At 56.8% G+C, this 18,272-nt stretch overlaps 1 protein-coding gene across 1 annotated transcript; it reads right to left on the bottom strand.

Annotated features, from left to right (window-relative positions):
• Positions 1–2: 2 nt before the first annotated feature.
• ANKRD52 (ankyrin repeat domain 52) lies at positions 3–16,941 on the bottom strand (the record flags this gene model as incomplete). The annotated part of the gene is given in 28 exon segments (XM_009582505.1): positions 3–161; positions 822–913; positions 1,156–1,238; positions 1,744–1,826; positions 2,018–2,163; positions 2,362–2,445; positions 3,291–3,378; positions 4,012–4,231; positions 4,477–4,594; positions 4,737–4,824; positions 5,269–5,305; positions 5,341–5,499; positions 5,960–6,031; positions 6,701–6,812; positions 7,410–7,487; positions 7,489–7,536; positions 7,870–7,938; positions 8,874–8,991; positions 9,080–9,162; positions 9,251–9,365; positions 9,950–10,028; positions 10,146–10,358; positions 10,521–10,663; positions 10,819–10,906; positions 11,050–11,250; positions 12,996–13,066; positions 14,323–14,401; positions 16,858–16,941. Coding segments are annotated over 28 exon segments (3,010 nt in total), but the record flags the coding sequence as incomplete, so codon positions are not given.
• Positions 16,942–18,272: the final 1,331 nt, after the last annotated feature.

The raw sequence follows: 18,272 nt of genomic DNA, 5'->3' as shown, positions 1-18,272 counted from the left end.
GCAGGCGGCGGTTTTGGCTGCAATGCCGCAGTTCTTGAGGAGGTTGAAGCTGAAAGAGCTGATGGCGTCTTTAGGTGGGAAAGGCTTCATGGTGGAGAGGATAAGTGCCAGGCAGTCGGCAACGTCCTTGTTGGGGGCGCATGCCAAGGCTGGGGTATGACCTAGAACAAAGCCGGGGGTGAAGAACCGCCCCGGATGGGCGCCTTCCCCGGGGAACGCTTTGGCTGGGGCAGTTTTCACCCCTGCATCGAGGGGGCAGGACATCTATTTGTCTTTATCTCAAAAGACTCTGCTTCTGGGCACCGGCAATCCCCACAATTGCTGCAACCGCTTTGAAGCGTGCCAGGATCAGCAGGAGACGAATAAAAAGCCTCAGAAGCCCTGGCAATGCAGCAGACGCAATGGTATTTTTCACAACTTAAAGGTATTCCAGCAAAGCAAGAACTCTGCTGGGAGAAAAAGCTTCTGGCCACAACAACCAGTTTCTGCCAACTTGGAAGTGAGTCAACAGCTTATTGCTGGCTCAGGCTGGGCTGGTTTTGTGCCTGGCAGGAGAGCCAGACAGCCACCAGAAGATGCATGGAGGGCAAAAGACATATTTCAAACACCCGTGGGACCTGGAGATGCTTTTACAGGGGATTGCAGGGTGCTAACGTCCTCATCCAGGCTGTTCCTGCAATGCCATGAGCTGAGAACGTGCTGCTCAGCGGCAGAAAGAATGCAGAAATCCTTCCGATCCTGGCTGAGCGCTTCCCCAGGCAGCCCCCGTCCCCCGGGGACGTCGCAGTGAACCCCCCCGGGCACCCGCGAGGAACACGCACCTTCTTCATCCACAGCCAGCACAGTGGCACCTCTGCTGAGCAGGGCCTGGACGACGGAGGCCAGCCCGTTCCGAGCTGCAATGTGGAGCGGCCTGGGGGGAGAGGGAAAGGCAGCGTTAACCCGGCAGCCTTTGACACCCCGTGCTAAAACAAGGGGCCCCTGCGAGCCGCGTTGAGGGCAGGCACTTGACTGCTCCTGAGCTTACCTGCTTGCACGCTCGCTGCGCGCACCAAGCAGGAGCAGAGCTCCTACCACTGCCCTTTCGCCAGTGTGTCACCCCCACCCAGCAAAGCCCTGTTTTTCCCCATTGGCGCCAGCTGACCAAATACTCACATTTGCAGAGCACTGTTACTTGCATTGATAAGGCCAAGGTCTTGGGTTTCCCCCAGGATCAACAAGGCACACTTTTCATGACCCTGGAAAGGAGACCAGACTGTTTATAGTGCACGAGCAGGAAGGCAGGGGCAGTGGAGGGGACCTGGTGCTGTCCGAGTGGAACGTGATTCCCCAGGATACAGAAACGTTCCCTAAACCCGACCTTCTACAACAGTTCACCACTTTGGAAGGGCCTGAGAAGACAAGCTGCTGTCCCCTCCACCTCCTCTGCAGCATCTCCTTCTCTGCATGGACACACTGATCACAAGCCTCCTGCTCCCACCACGGCCCAGGAAGCACAACGAGCTCAGAGAGGGGATCCCCAGGAAAAAATACAGACGGGCCTGTGCTACAACCTAAGCTGTTAAAGACTGAATCAGGAGCGTCTGCACAGGTCAAGACAGGTAAGCAGGCAGGCAGAGCAAGCCCAGGGCCCTCGCCTCTGCTCTGGTGGGGCAGGAGTAGGCGGACAACCCCTCCCATTCAGGTGGCAAGGCTGAAGGTGATGGTGACTGCAATCACGGCTGCGAGCGGCCGTCTCCCTACCTTGCTGCAGGCCAGGTGAAGAGCTGTGTTCTTGTTGACATCCAGCACAGTTATATTTGCTTTTGCTTGGTACAGCAGGAACTCTGAAATGAGGAGGGACAGCTGCTGTTGAGAAGCAGCAGCACAGAGCCCAGCAATGTGGGGCAGGAGTGGGGCAGCGGTCCCAGCATGCCTATGAGGAGAGGGACAGCCCGGCTCCCACAGGACCCGGTTACGGAGGAGGCACAGGGAGGCTCGCACCCCATACTGGGGAAAGCGGCTGCCAGCCACGTACCGACTGCTGCAGTGTGCCCGTTCTCAGAAGCCATCATGAGGGGAGTCCTCCCCAGCTTGTCAGTCATGTCCACCTCGGCTTGGTGGCGCAGAAGCAGCTGTAAACCATGGATGTTGTCTGCAAAGGCAGCAGCGTGAAGGGGTGTCCTGGGAAGACAAGAGAGTGGGTAAAGAGGAGGGCACGGCACCCACCCCAGCAAGACTGCCCAGGCCTACAGACATGTTTGGGGACATCAGAGTCCCTTTGTGCCATGGGAAGTCATGGGGAAGTCACCGCGGGAGTCACAGCCACCACCCAGCAGCACCGGGGAGTGGGTGACAAGAGAGGGATGAGTCTGCGCTCACCTTCCTTTGGCATCTCTGCTATTAACAATCTTGGCACCTAATGCTTCCACCAGCATTTCAGCAGTGCCATCCTGGTTGTTAATTCTGCGGTAGGGATGAGAAGGAAAGTTAGAACAAGACTAAGCAGCATTAGCATGTCTGCAGTGGGAGTGAGCAGCATGTTCCTGGGGCTCAGATGCAAACAGCAGCTGGTCTGGAGTTGTTTAGGGTAAAACACCCCTTTACCCTTCTCAGTATTACTCAAGGAAACACAGTACCATTGCCCATCCCTTTGCTGCTACGGGTCCCAAGGACACACCAGGCCCACCCCAGGCAGAACGTGGCAATGCCTCCGCCTTCTTCATCCGCCCAGGGCAGCACACTCCTTCCTCTGCCACTGAAGAGCCAAGGAATCACCATCAGCCCCAAACCCCTCTGCGCCCAGTGGGACCGCAGGGATCGTGCTCACACTGCCCCAGACACCTCTGAGGAAGAAGGCTTGGGACGACGTGGAGCCCTTCTCCCACCAGAGCCCATCTCCAGAGCCTTGTGGGAAGCCTGGAGATTTCCTGAGATGCTCCATAACCAAAGAGCAGAGATGAGCCATCCAAGGGGGCCAGCAAGAGCTGAACCACCAGCCCTTGGCAGCTCCGTTAGCTCCATCGAGCTGAAAGCCTGCTGTCATGGGAGTCTGGTATATGACAGCCCTGGCTGCGCTGCGCACAGCTGCTTTACAGCTCCCTGAGGACCTCCAGCCATCCAGCAACCGCCTCCCTGCCACAGGGGAGCTGGGATGAGCGGGTGGTACCACCCTGAGGAGCCGCTGCCGCCCAGGAATGAGCCGTTGGCAATAAGGGCAGAGTTTGGAGCTCCTCCACTCAGACCACGTATCGCCTCTCCCACATCACCTGGCTGGGAAGAACCCAGGGCAGGTCCCAGACACCACTTACACTGCACAGTGCAATGGAGTAAAGGGGTTTCCTTCTAGGTACGCAAACGGATTGTGTTCAAGTAACAATTCAAGACAATCTTCATGCCCTGTGAGGAGAGAGGGACAGAAACACATCAGTGCCCAGCCTGCGGTTCCCCAGCTGTAACAGAGCAAGAAGGGACTGAAGGCCCCTCTGGCTCTCCCCACATCCAAAGAGCCAGAGGCCCCAGAGGCTGCACAGGACCAGCGGCACCAAAGTGCCCAAACAAACCCCTTCCCCAGCACAGAGGCAGCCGTTTTGTTTCCTCTCTGGCAGCAAAGCTGCTGCACTTCAGGAGGTTTTTAATTCCACACCGTCTCCTGAAGGACTTCACAGCCACATTGCTAGCTTCCCTTTGAAACGCTAGACATCCCTTCCTGTTGCTGTATCAGTCCCACCACCCCTGCAGCCAGGGTGACAGCCGAGTAATCCTATAAATCCAGCGGTCCTAGAGGAAGCAGCCTCAGCCGTTCTGTAATAGCTGTTTTCATATTTCATTCCTTTTTTAAGAAGCTTGGCAGGAGGAGAAAAACTCCCTGCCTCCCTCCCAGATTTGTGCCATCCTTTCCACCAGGCTGAACTCACTGCTGGGCTGACAGCTCCCAAAGCCGCGGGGGAGAGAGGGATAACCTGGCTCTTCCCGGCTCCCTCCTCCCCATCGATAGCCAGAGGTGGGCAGGGGCCCAGCCCAGGTCCTTACCACTGTATGAAGCCCAGTGCATCGGTGAGTAACCGCTGTAGTCCACCACAGAGTCCAGAGGGTCAGTAGAGAGGGCTGCCTGCAGCAGGGTCCTCAGGATTTCTAAGTGCCCGCACGCCGAGGCAAAGTGGATGGGGGTCCGGCCTTTGAAATCCCGACACAGAACAAAGGCATCGTGGTCCAGCAGAGCAGCCAGGCAGTCCTCACAGCCCGTCACAGCCTGTGGCCCGGAAAGAGGACCAGGAGGTCAGATCTCACCCTTCAATCATTTAACAACAGAACCACCCCCTTCTTCCACAGCTTCCTTCTCAAATGCTGCATCTCAGGAAGGGAAAATGGGCTCTTTCACTGAGGACTCTTGCAACAAAAGAACCCACCTGCTTGTTCTCCAAGCAGCCTCCGCTCAAGAGGACGAGCAGAGGCTGCAGGGCTCCAGGCCCGCCCCGGTCCCAGGGATGCACTCACCCCTCGGTGCAGGGCGGTCCTTCCCCTCTTGTCCGCTGCATCGGCTGTGGATCCCTTCTCCAGCAGGAGGTGGACACAGTCAACGTGGCCATTCATGATCGCCAACATCAGTGGGGTTCTGCAGGGGGGAAGTGCAGCAGGGAGGAGAGTGGGCTTGGAAATCAGCCGCATTCAAGCATTGCCCTCTCTCCCCTGTCCCAGCCACCCTGCGAGGGGCCTGACCCTGAGCCATCCCAAGAGAAACACCCGGACAAACTCACTGGCCGTGGATGTCCATGACGTCGGTGATGTCTGCCCGCTCCCCGCTGTCTATCAGGAGGTGCAGGGAATCAGTGTTCCCGTTGGCAGCTGGAGACAACGCACGAGGAAAGGAGGAGTCACACACACATATGGATGGGTCCCCTCCTTCCAGCCACCGCCGCAAACCAAAGCAAGGGGCTCGTGCCCAGCAGCCGGGCACACGTGGCTGAGCAAATTCGTTATGTGGTTGCTAGGCTACAGGATTGATTAGCACATGCACAGGCTGAGCTGGAGACACGTGTGTGCAGAAGCTGCTGGTGTCTTCTCTCCCACCTGCTGCTGAGCCACTTGGACCCTCAGCTTCTGCCGGCACATCACAGCAGGCTGCACTGGCCCCATTCTGCCTCTAAGCATCATCCTAAACCACAGCCCCCTCCCTCTGCCAAAACAGCAGCCGGGTGAACCGGCATCCTTGGCAGCGGTGGCACCGACGGCTGGAAGGGCTCTGGACACACTCCCTCGCCACCCACAGCCCCGTCTGCCCTCCGTCACCTGCAGCGTGGAGAGGGGTCCACTTCCTCTTCCTCTCCTTACCCCGAGCGGACGCCTCTCCCTCTCCTTCACCAGATCGGCCGCGCCGTGGCTGGTGAGCACCTCCACGCACTCCGTGGAGCCTCTCTCCGTGGCGAGGTACAGCGCCGTCCGCCCCTTGTGGTCCCGCACATCGAGGTTCACGAGGGTTTCGGCAAGTGTCTTTAGGGCTTCACAGTGACCATTATAGGCCTGAGGACAAAGCAGACCATGTTAAAACAGTGCCTGGAAAGGCTGCACCCAGAAGTTTCCCCCCTCAGGACAATTCCTGCTCCCTGGGTCCCTCCAGCCAGTTGAGCTCCTGCCCAGCCATCGCCTCTTGTTTGCACCCCGGTCCCACGCAAAGCCCTCGCCCACCCCCACCCCTGCCCACACTCAGACAAGGGAGGTGGCTCCAAGGAGCAGCAACCAGAAAGCCCTGGAGAGAGCAAGGAGTTTAACATACAAATCAAAGGGACTTTGACTGACGGCCTATGGGGAAAGCCGCTCCCCAGACGCCGGCGCCTTTCCTCCTTTGCCCCACTCAGCACCAACAGCTGCAGGGACCCAGCCCGTGCTGCCCAGGATCGGGCACCTCTCCAGGACTCAGCGTGAACCCCGGACGGAGCCAGGGTGCCCTCCGCAACCCTGGGGTTGGGCCAGCCATACTTACAGCTAAGTGCAAAGGGCTGACTGGAATGGTGCTTTCCACATCCTCCAGGCAGTTAAAAGACATTTCCAGGAGCTGCAACAGCAACAACACAAACCCATAACTGATCCTGGACTCACGGAGGCTTCGACAGACACCCTGTCCACCAGCAGGTTGCAGAGGGATTAGAAAACCTGCTCATCTGCTTCAGAATGATCTGAATTTCAGGAAGGGACCTTCCTTAACCTGGCTTTGGGCCCTGCATAGTCACATCAAGTCCCTGCTATCCCAAAGCCTCCTCACTACTCATATGATTTCCTATACCCACATGGCTGCAAGCTTACCCTGCAACAATGCAGGCATTTCAGACAGTTACAAGGCATTTTCTGTACTGCAAGAGCTCTTCCTTGGCACAGGTCTCCCGGCTTTCTTTTAAAAGCCCAACCTTGTTCTGTTGCCAGGGATTTAAGCAAGACATCCATACGTCACTCTCTGCTGGGTAACAAAGCTCCTTTCTCTCAGGTATCTCACTCAGGCCCAGGCCTTTCCTCCATGGTATTCCCAGCATGACGGCTTCCCAAGAGTCCCCATGCTTTTTAATCAAACCCATCTCCCTTCCTCCTGGGCAAACCCTGACACCATAGTGCCTACAACACACACAGTCCTTTAGCCACACCTGGGGCACCGAAGGGCTCGACACATTCCTCAGGGGGTGTCTTCCCCCCAAGTCCTGGCAGCACAGAGGGTTTTGTCTGGCTCACTCACCAGTTCGAGGTTCTGCCTGTTGCCGTACGCAGCTGCATAGTGGACAGCGGTATATCCCTGCTTGTCCCGGAGGGATGGGTCAGCACCATTATCCAGCAAGAACTCTAAACAACTGCAGTGAGAGCAAGAGAAAGGGGAGATGAAGAAAAAGGGAGGATTGGAGAGGCAGAGCTTTGCAGGGACCCCCCCCTGCTTTGATCCCATAGCAGAGGCTGTGCTAATCCCCTCAAGACACGGAGCGCATGCAAAGGAAGTGAGGACGAGGAAGCGATGGGCAGGTTTGACTCGAGAATCGAATCAGCAGATGTTTCCTCCAAGGCATCACTGCTCACTCCAGCGTAAGCAGAAGCAAGGTATTTCTAGCCACTGCATGCAGAGGTCCGGGGAAGGGGTAAACAACAAACAACTGCCAGACGGGGCTGTGGTGTGGACTCACAAGAATGCCTCCTTCAGCCTGGACTCCTTCAGTGGCTCCTCATCAGTGTCATGGCTGTTTCCTGAATGAGTCTCTGCTCTGAAAGGTCAGAGACCTGCATCAGTTTGCTGATTACCCCCTTCCACCCACGCTCCTCAAAGCACTCCCCTCTTCACAAACCACTGAGCACCAGCTGCAGGGAGGTGGCCAGGGAACAGCAGAGCATCACCGCCCAGCAGCGTGCCATCGTCTCCAGCCCCAGCAGCGAGAAGCGCGCGCCCCCAAGACACTCACCTCCTGTACGTGTCCGAAGCAGCAGCATAGTGTAAGGGGGTACAGCCTTTACAGTCAGCCTCGTTAATACTGGCTCCCGACCGGACATTTTTAGCTGCCATTGGCAGCTGCGTAGTGCAGTGGAGTCCTGGGAAGGGGGAAAGGAGAAGGGGGCTTAGCAGCACTGCCTGTCACAGATGGAGAAACTCGCCTGGCAGCAAGGCAGGACCCAGGGAGCCAGCCACCCCGCCGCTGCTGAACTGCACCCTGCTCTGGCTCAAGGGTTTGGGTCAGCAGCTCCTTCTGAAGAGCCAGAGCCGGACCCCTTGGGGTGAGAGGGGGTGAAGGAATTAGCTTTCGACACCAAATGCAGCAAAGGTCTTAGGAATGTCCCAAACCAAACCCAGGCTTGGTGTGCTCCAGCTGTTTTAGGGCTGGAGAAATCACCTTTGCTCCCTTGCAAGGTCCACAGCACACTTACCTTCCAAATTTATCTCTCCTCCTCAAGTCAGCACCGCTGCTCAACAGCAAATTAAGACATTCAACGTTCCTACAGGAGGTAGGGACATGAGTTAGACACAGATCAGAAGGGACCACAGCAGGAACTCAAACTCCTCCTAGTTGCAGACAAGACAGCTACGCTTCTCACCCGCGCAGCCTGGACGTGCCGAAGCTCAATTCAGTTTGTCATCTTTGGGCGGCATAAGAGCCGCAGCCATGGCTGGATGCTGCACACACAAAGCTCTTCCCTGCTCTCCAGTGAAATAACCCTTCATGCTTCCTGCCTTACCAGCGCTATCCTGCACTGCGTGGAGCTCTCAACCAACCAGGCAATTATAGAAAGACATTAGCCATGGCATTAGTGCAGCTGACGCACTGGATTTTATGCTACAAAAAAGATCTAGGACTTCGGGCTTCTGCGTCAGTGCATCGTTCTCGCCGCTCAGGCAGGGTAACGGTGCTGCCATGCTGAAGGACAGCTCCGTGACTGGCTCTCAAGCATCGTACAGACATAATAGAAACAAGGTCCTCGACAGGACTCTACACCTCTGCCGTATCGCTGCAGCCACGTTTGCTCTCAGCGCACCGCGTGAAATCAAACTCCCTGGCAAACAATATGAGGCATTTACACAGCCAGCTAAATCCCTGCTGCTCGTTGTGAGCCCTTCACGAACCCCCAGTCAAGGAAGCATTTTAGCCCCATTTTAAAGAAAGGTAAACAGCCACGGAGGGGAGCGACCAGGATGAGTCACAGAGTCAGCAGCAGAACAGGGCCAAAAGGCTTCCATTTTCATTTCAGGTCTCCGTTCTCTCTCAGAGCTGGGAATGGCACCCAGGGGTCCGACTCCCAGTCCTGACCAAAGCACTGCGCTGGGCTGCCCATGCTGTAGCTCACAGGCGGAGAGCGGGGTTACGGTTTGGGCTGGGGGCAGGCAGTGACCTTCCTGCACGCAATGCGGGACCAGCGCCCCATGCACAGCTCACCCTCCAGAAGCAGCAGCGTGGAGGCAAGTCCTCCCGAGGTTGTCAGGCGTGTTGATATCGAAGCCTGCAGACAGCACGTGCTCATTGCTCAGCGAGGAGACGATACTGTACAACTGACCTGGGTGGCAGGAGGGGCAGGGAGTCAGGGGGAAGCTCGAGGGTCCCCCGACTGCCCCCGCTGCAGGAGGGGCCGCCAAGCCACTCACCTGAGGAAAGTAGCTTACGACAACAGTCTGAAAATCCAAAGAGAACAGCTAAGTGCAGAGGGAACATGTCGTGGATCCCACGCCTGCCAGGAGATGAGAAGGGAGTCAGGAGGGATCATTCCTGCATCCTCCAGCCCAGGGCAGGGAAAGGGAGGAAAAGTCCTTCCTTACCTTGCAGTGTCAGCACCATTCGTCATCAAAGTACTAATTAGCAGCTCGTGGCCATATCTAGCAGCAACGTGGAGGGGGGTATTGCCGTATTTGTCAGCACAGTCAATCTCACTGCCTAGAAAGGAAAAGCCAAGTGCTTTGCCAGCGGGCCTCTGCGTTCTAGTCCCAAGCAGCCCAGGCTGTTCCCACCTCAGGGACACGGCTAATAACTCAAGTCCATTCAGCATCGTGCAGAACGAGAACTGTAAACTACTCTCTGAGCTGAGAGCCCATTTGTACCCTGCAAACCCAGGGTATTAGATCTCCCCCCCTTGCCCCAGGAGGGGATGCGTTCAGCCCCGGAGGTCTCCAGCTGAACCCCTGGGGTGTCTGCCAAGCCTGCAGCCCTCTTACAAGAATATTATCTTTCAGGCTGGACATGGCAGTGGGAATGTTCTTTGGCCACAGCAGCTCTGACCTGGCTGGAATTTCAGTCCCCTGGTCTGCACTTCGCTGCCCTTGAGGGCACGCACACTCCCTGCCACCCCCGAGCAGCACAGGGCCACCGGCAACAGCCCCAAGAGCACAGAGTGAATTTGAGAGATAATTGTAGAGCTCTTAAACCCTACAAGCAAACACGCAGGGAGGTCCTGGAGGCAGGTGCTGAGAAGCACGAGAAAATGCTGGGGTAACCCAGGGCCGGAGGAAGAAGCCACTCACCGTTCTGAATGAGGATCTGCGAACGCGTGAACCGTCCGTGAATGGCAGCCATGTGCAAAGGGCTCTTCCCTTCCTTACTCTGTGGAGAGCAGAAGTGACGTTGCGTCAGGCTTCCCACCGCCCTCCCTGAGCTCTCCCCTCGGGCAGCGGGTCCCCGCTCCCCCCATCCCCAAGCTCCAACCCTCCAGTGCCGGACCTGAAAGTTGACATCGGCCCCGTTGTTCACGAGGAGCTCTAGGCACAGGGCCCCATTGGTGGAGACGGCAGCAAAGTGCAGAGGGGTGAAGCCCTTCTCGTTAGGCTGATTGACGTTGGCGCCGTAATTGACCAGCTCGTTGGCCACGGCATCTTGGCCCATGTAACAGGCAATGTGAAGTGCAGTATTACCGAAGGAATTTGGTTCATCGATCTGTGGGAACAACAAAACCCAGAGGATTTGGGGATTTAGGAAGAAAAAAAGGCAGCTGAGAACCAGCCAGGGCTCCTGTCACCACCCAGCACCCTCTTCTACTCCTGTCTCCAGACTGGTGAGCACCCGAGCCCACCCCGCTCGCAGCTGCAGAGGTCTTACCTCGACTCCCAGCCTCAGCAGGTGACGCACGACTTCTATCTGGCCGCTGGCTGCCGCAGTGTGCAGCAGGGTGTAGCCCTTCTTGTCCTTACACATCACATCAGCTCCCCGGGCCACCAGCAGCTTCAGAACTTCCAAATGCCCTGTCCGGGAGACAGCGGTAAGAGCCAGGGGACCCTGGAAAACGGAGACCTGGGCACAGTGGCCTCTGGGGAGCCCCACCACCTTGAAAGGTGAATCCATAGCCAGCAAGCAACGTGGGAGAAGAAACCAGACGATGCCCATGGGGAAAACCTACCTAGGAAAGCTGCCCAGTGGATGGGCTGGCGGTCCTTCTTGTCGCAAGTACTCAGGCTGGCCCCTTTGTTCAACAGCAGGTTCACCATCTAGATGGGGAGAGGTGGTGAGAGACGCAGGCTGCCATTCCTCTCTGCTCATGCAGGCAGGGGTGCCTTCGCCACGTGTGGAGCCTGGACCCAGGGAGGGGGACCCACGCGGGACCCCCTGCGCCCAAACCCGCCTCGCCTACCTCGAGGTGGCCGCTGTGCACAGCGTGGTGCAGCGCCGTGCGGCCCGTGCGATCCGCGACGTTGACAGTGCTCAGCAGGGGGATGATGGCCTCCACGCACTTGGTGGCCCGGTTGGCAGCGGCGACGTGCAGAGGCGTTTGCCAATACTTGTCGCGGGCATTGACGTCTGCCGAGTGCTTCAGGAGGAGGTGAAGTGCCTTCTAGCAGGAGCAGAGGAAAGCAGAGCTCTAACCCAACCTGCTGGAGCCCGCAGAAGCCCTCCAGCCAGGTGGAGGAAGCTGCAGCTCGGTCCACCTCAGGCTTTCAGCACACACAGGGCTGCCCAGATCCACACCAGCCTACAGCTCCGAGAGCCAGAGCTGCCCTCGCAGGGCTGAGATGAAACTGCACCGCACGCTCACAAGTACGGCTACTCCCCATTCTGTCAAAGGAAAGGACTTGCTTGCTTTCGTGTCCCCAATGACATTTTAAAGCCCACGAATGGCTGTGTTTCAGCATGTTATCACAGAGAAAGGGTGAGAGAGGTAAAGACAGCGTGAGAGGGGCTCCAAGAATAAGCAGGGAGAAGGAATCTTCACTATACAAATCCTCCAGCCCTCACCTGGGCTGCTCCAGCTCCTTCCAGGCTGGAGTTCGGTGTGTGGGACCTGAATGAGCCGGGCTCATCCCACCCGAGTGCAGCTGTGAAACACGGCGGCACGGGGGTACCAGCACGGGAGAAATACCTCCGAGCCACGTGATTTAACTGTGAGTGTTCATCCATGACTCACGAGGTGTGAAGCACCCGGGGGATGACAAATGTGACCCACTGACCTATATTTGATAATTATTTTCCCCTTTTGCTGGTAAAGGCTGTTTGCTGCAACCCCACATTTTCCTTGCTATGGTTTACAGGCTGCCCACTTCCACGCAACATCGGGGCAGCGCTTCCAACGATCCCAGCCCCACGGCTCACTGCTCTGCTCTTTTCTTCCAGGGCTAGCCGATACCACTCCCGGCTGGGAGACGCACATGAAACAGCCAGGCAGTACATAAACCCAGCAATCCTGGAGAGCAGGCTCCAGGCAGGAAAAGCCGTGAAGCACACAGGCATTTCGGGAAGGCTCCTCTCAGAAGCTGGGCATGCAGGGCACCAGCGGAGCCCTGTGCCAAGCACCCCGGGGAAGAACAGAACGAGGGAGGTGTCTCTCCAGCACATCTGAGCCGAGGCAGAGAAGCAAACGAGTGTGCTCAAATTCACAGACAAGCAGCACTTCAGGCCTGACAGCAAAACAGTCTTGGCTTGCTGAGCTCCCGTATTTTAGCTACCCACAGTAACTGTCCACACATCTTCACAGCAAATGCCTTCAGTAGAGGTTTACGCTAATGTTTCATTCCGTGTCTGCTGCTGATTAAGAGAATTCATGCAACCATGAATACGATGTGTGGTAACTTGCCCTGCATGTCAGAGTCAGGGCTTCTGATCCCCTGGCTCCAACCAACATGACCACAGAGTTTCTTGCTCTCCAGCAACCCAAAACAGGGCAAAGTTAAGTGGGATGAAGTTAAGCCTACAAAAGCTAAACGTCAGGAAATCTTTCCAACAAGATCCGCTGGAATCAGCTCCCGAGACAAAAGGTGAGAGCCCCATCATCCCTCAAAGAAATGTAAAGCTGGATTAGACAAAGCCCTGGGGAAAGGGGGAAAGGCGGGGAGGAGGATGCTGTGGGGAAAACCCAAGTGCTAACTCCTGGGTTAGGATGAGGGGAAGGGAACCAAGGAGATTTTTTTCCAGCTCTCACTTTCAGTCTCTCAGTTATGTGTTTGTCCCCTCTCCACTCTAACGAGAACACCCATCTCAGCCAAAACCAGGCAAGATGGAAAAGAGAAGGAGAAGCACACACACGCCCCCAATCAGTGCCCACCACTCCCATGCAAGGAGCAGACAGAGCCAGAGGGAACCTACCTCGTTACGAGAAGCCGCAGCGCGGTGTAACGGAGTGAGCCAAACAGTGTCCTTCGCGTTAACATTAGCACCTGCGGAAGAACAAAAGAAGTGGGTCAGGGGACAGAGAGGTGACCGGCTGCCCCCGCTCCAGAGTCCCAGGGCAGGTCTGCAGCCACCTCAGCCGGGTAAGAGTGCCAGTTCTGCTGCAAGAGGGGACCTTGCACTCAGCTTTAGGTGAGGACAGAGTCTGTGAACTGCAAGAGGAATAAGCTACACCCCTTGGGAGACTGTGCCGGTGCACTGCAAGGGATACAGCAAGGCAGAGACTGAAGAGACCACACTTCCCAGAGTGCCACCTTCCCCACTGAGCCAAAAAACCACAACAGAGACCCAGTGAGCAGTTCTGCTCCTTAGTTTAAAACAAGGCCACTTGAGTCAAAAAACGAGAGCATTTCATGTTGTGAGCCGTGGTTGCTGTGAGCTGCATCTCCATATTAGAAAGGAAAGATGACAGATTACTGCCATCCCAGCTCCAGATCTGTGCTAGGGACTCAGGTCCCACAACCCCTGAAGCCCCTGACTTTCTTTGCTGCTGAGAAGTCAACACACAGGCATGGAAGAATCAACATGGAGCACGTAAGGGCATCCCATGCTCTGCAGACGGAGCTGAACACCCCCAATCCTGTTTAACAAGCCCTCAGCAAAGGATTTCCCCAAGCCTCTCCTTGTCAGGGTCACGTAGGATCATGCCAGCCTCGGGGCTCCCCCACACCACCAGCAAGCAGCTGCGAAGCCCAGGGTGCCCCAAGGCGCTGTGCTGGTGAACGGCGCTGGAGGAGACTCCCCTGTCTGCACCGCACGGGCACAGGACTCAAGCACAGGGCTGAGTGTCTCTGGAGGGAAACGAAGGGCAGCTTTATGCCAAGTAACACAAGCCAAAACTGAGCGAAATCCCCTGTTTTTTAGCTGACCCTTCTCCGTGAGCAAGTGAAACTCTGCTCCCCTGAGCATCCTGCCGTTCAAGGCACCTCCGAGGCGCGCATCCCCACTGCACCCTCCTGCAGTACCTCCTCCTAACATCTTGCACGCATCCCCCTCCTGGCTTGGTTTCCACCTCAGCTATTTCAGTTCCAAGACACTTCTCTGTTTGAACGAACCTCTTAGGATTATGGCAACATTTCCTAATCTTCCTCTGGCTGCAACCCCACTGGCTTAAGCATAAGCACACGGTTGCTTGGAGGGTGACCAAAAACTATTGCTCTGCACCCCTAAGGCCAGAGATCAGAAAGACGCCTTAAAGGCAGTGCCAGCACTCGAGCCAAGTGCCCTGAGCCTTGGCCCTTACCTGACAGTATTAGGAGCTCGAGGATTGCAACATCTCCTATGTAGGCAGCAGCATGCAGCGGCGTTCGTCTTTCTTGGTCCTGAGCAGGGATGTAAGAAACAAAAACCCTCTGTGAGCTTTGAGGGCAGGGAGATCTCTCACAGCACAATCCCTCCTCCACTCCAGTCTGCCCCAACACCCCCATTAGCACGTGCAGCATCTCGGGAGATGGGACAGGGAGAAAACTGCTTAAACCCAGCACCCTCCTGCAGTGCTGTGGGGGTGCGCAGCCCTTCCGGAGCTCCACGGGTGCTGGGGTGCAGCTGGTGGCCAGCGCAGAAGGCCATAACCCCAGCACGAGACGGGGAAGCTGTGAGAGCCCTAGCCACTCATTTCATCCCCCCACTGACTCCCCGGAGACCGACCCGACCTGGCTCCGGTGCTACTGGACTTAACGAACGTCTGCAAAGCACTCCGCGATCCGAGATGAAAGCCTGGCTGCGCTCTGACAGTGCGCAGGCCGTCCCGTTCTGCACACTTTTATCCTCTCAGCCAACAATGAAAAACACTCAGAATTACAGACAGCTCTGAAACCAGACTCAGACCTGCCGGCTGCTGAAGGGCAGGAAGGTGCAGAAGCCCCTCTCTGATCTTAGATTGGATTAGCCGAAGAAAAAATACCTTTCACTTCTGTTTACTCAGGGCCGGGCCCTGGGTAACCTCTGCCTCCAGGCATTTGGTTCAGGCTTTCCTCGGTGAACATGCCACGTACTAAAGCCAGGAAGCAAATAGGTAGAAAGCCAGACGAGCACAACTCGTTTCAAGCCCCAGATTTTGTGTTCGGGGGAGGAAAAAATGTAATTGCTTTTCATCAGGTTAAAAACTGTTTGGAAAATGGCGGTGGTTTCATTTTTTTTGGTAACAACTTGTGCTGGCACAACCAGGCAGGAGGATGTGAAAGTGAAACCCAGCTGGCAGGTCACTGAACAAGCAACAACATTTCTAAACCTGCACACAAAAAGGAAATTAAGTGTTAACAATTGTGGTTTTATTCCTTCAGCAGCTGCGCGACAGCTCAGCAAAACAATCCCAACCCTCTCTCCTGACTAGAGAGGACGAAGAGCTGCCGGGTCCCCAGCTGAACCAGTCAGGGAAAAAAATCCCTATGCTATCTCTGTATAATAAGCTAAGATACGATCGAATCGTTAGTCCTGCTGGCACACGGGCACCAGCGCGGGGCCGCCCTCACCTTCCTGGGACGCCGGCCAGCGTCCGCAGTGCCCGCCCTTGACCTCGGGGTTTAACACCACAAGGATCGGCTGTGCACCGGCCCCGGCTCCGCAGGCTGGGTTGGGCGAACGCCCTGACCAAGCGCTCAGCGAAACAAGCAGGAGTGTGTGCCAAAAAGCCGGCAGCTGCCTGCAGCACAGCTGGGAGCGGCACAGACCGAAGCCCCGGTTAATGCCACAGCTCAGAGGAGAGCAAGACGGTGAACCAGAACAGGCTGCTCTTGCCCAGAGCTCACAGCTTAGCCCGGCTTTTGGGCTGAGAGCGCGGTAACTGCTGACCCGGCACTAGTCCAACTGTGCCACCATGTCAGGCGGCCCTGGGCCGGTGCAGTCAGGGCCGGCCAACCCGCCAGCCTGCGTCGCAGCAGGCTGCGTTTCTTATCTGCACATCTGCTGCTGATTTGTTAGCGGGAAGCTCGTAAACCAGATCAAGGGAAGGCACGCTGACAAGTCAGACGGGAACGCTCACAGGCAGGTTTCACCTCTTCCCTCACCAGAGCCTGGTCCCCACGCTCCACGTGAGGACAAACCACGCTCGTCACCACCAGACTGGGGCTACCAAGGGCTGCTCCCCCAGGAGCCAGCCTGGCCACTCGCGGGACCTGGCGGGACGTGTCCGAACAGCGGCCGCCTCTCCCGGCCTCCCTGCCTGCTCGGGAACAAGCGTCAAAACCACCCTCTGCCATCAGGCTTAAGATGAGCGCAGTGGAAACCCCTCCTAACGCTTGTGAGGTGAACTCGGCTTTGCTGAGCAGCTCAAATCCTCCTTCAACGACCTGATCACAAGGCAGACCTGCTGCGTTCACACCAAACGATTTTGGGTCCCCATCCCAAAGGAGAAAAAGGTAAACTTGCAATGCAGCAAAGCCGAGCCTCCGTGAAAAGCCCTCCCACACACCCTGCAGCCTCTCAGCGATGCCCTGCATGGCCAAGAGCTTTAGGAGGCTCTCGCCTCCTAAAGGAGGGAGGGGCAGGAGTCCTGGGCTTCCACACACCCCATTTTACAGATGGCAAGATCGAGGCAACAGGACAAAGCTGAGCAGCAAATGGTGCCTGAGCCAGGAGCAGAATCCAGAAATCTTTGTTTCAAAAAAATTTTGGCGAGGATGCTCTGACCATCCTCGCCAAAAAGAGCCCCCCCTTGATGGCACCCACCTCACACCCGCTGAGCCTCTGCCCTCCCCTCTGCTAAAGAACCGTATTGCAGGGAAGGAAATGGAGGAGAGCTGGGTGAAGGAAGGGAACGAGCACGGCCGGGCAGACTCACCAATACATTAATGTTCTCCTTCTGATTCAGCAACGACCGTACCTCCTCTATATCGCGGTTGAAGATGGCTTGGACCAGAGGAGGCTACAAAGAAAAAGAGAAGGAAGACATGAAGGTGGCACCACGTGGGGGACGCAAGAGGGAGGAGAACCGGCAGCGTCACGGCATGTCAGAGACTCACACCACCCTGATTTAGCCAGGACCCCACTCCGCGAATGAGCCCCTCGCGCCCCGCCAGAGCTGGGCCCACCAGCAGCACCCGACAGCTTCCTCGCGTCCGTGGCTCAGCCAGCTCCAGGGACCAATTTTCAAGCCAGCAAAAGTACTTTTCGTGGTTGTTCGTTGGTGAACAGACCAAGGAATCATCAGAAAAGCCTCCCCGCTTCCCAAGTCCAAGGAGCAGCGCTGATCATGGCCCCGGCAGCCCACCTGCAGAGCCTCCAGCAGCGTGCCCATGGCACAGCTTAGCTCTCCACGCACAGCGCCCGAGCATGGGAAGGCAGGTCCAGCTCCCGCTATCCAAAGCTTTAGCCACAGTCAGAAAATCCTCTCTCCGAGCTGGCTGAAGTCTCTTGGTACGAGACAGATCTTTGCAGACAGTGAATCAGGTTTCCCAAGGCACAACTAGGTGATGCCTCATGCTCTCCTGCAGACGGCTGTGTACTTACTGCTGCTCTCCTATCTTTTGAGAAACACCTACGATGCTGTGCTGGCTCTGGTGGCGCAAAGAGCCTGGCAAAGCCCAGCCTGAAGCTCCTCCTGTTTCCTGCCCACATCTCAAAGAAGTTACCTAGCAGAACTCGACAAAAACCAGGAGCAGAGCCCTAGCCCTAGCCCAGCCGGCGCCGTGGGCTGCAGAACCGACGGCCTGAGCTGCCAGAGCCGTTCGTGCGGCGGGGCAGGTCGGTGGGTTAGGTGCTGCCCAACCTCCAGGCATCGCCCGAGAACCCTGCGCCCCATTTCTTGTTTCACAGGCCTAAAAATGCGATTTTCATGCAGCAGGTTCTTCGGGGCAGAGGCTGCGGTGCTCTAGGTCCGTTCAGCACTTAGCACCCCATGATTGCTGCCAAACCCAACACTTCCCTGCTCCAGCCGTCTGAGCCTCTGCTGCTTTTCGCACGGCAAGTCCAGGGTGCTGCGACCCCGAGCGAGCTGCGGCATCCCCAGCACACCCCCTCCAGCTCTGCCCACGCACCTAAGGCTGGAGCTAACAGTCAAAACCGGCGAGCCCCGCTTATCTCGACCTCTCGGAGGAGCAACAGAGCATCGTTTTCAAGGCAATCCCTTCTCGTCCCTGCTGTCCAACCAACCTCACGCTCATCTGCTCACCCCACCATCAAAGTAAAAGCAGTTAAACACGGGGAACACATCCCAGGTCAGAGGGAAGGCGTGAGTCATTCCCCTGGAATGCAGCA

Source organism: Fulmarus glacialis, unplaced genomic scaffold (genome assembly GCF_000690835.1).
Source record: "Fulmarus glacialis isolate BGI_N327 unplaced genomic scaffold, ASM69083v1 scaffold25957, whole genome shotgun sequence".
Classification (NCBI taxonomy): domain Eukaryota; kingdom Metazoa; phylum Chordata; class Aves; order Procellariiformes; family Procellariidae; genus Fulmarus; species Fulmarus glacialis.
This window is presented reverse-complemented; position numbering and strand designations above follow the sequence as displayed.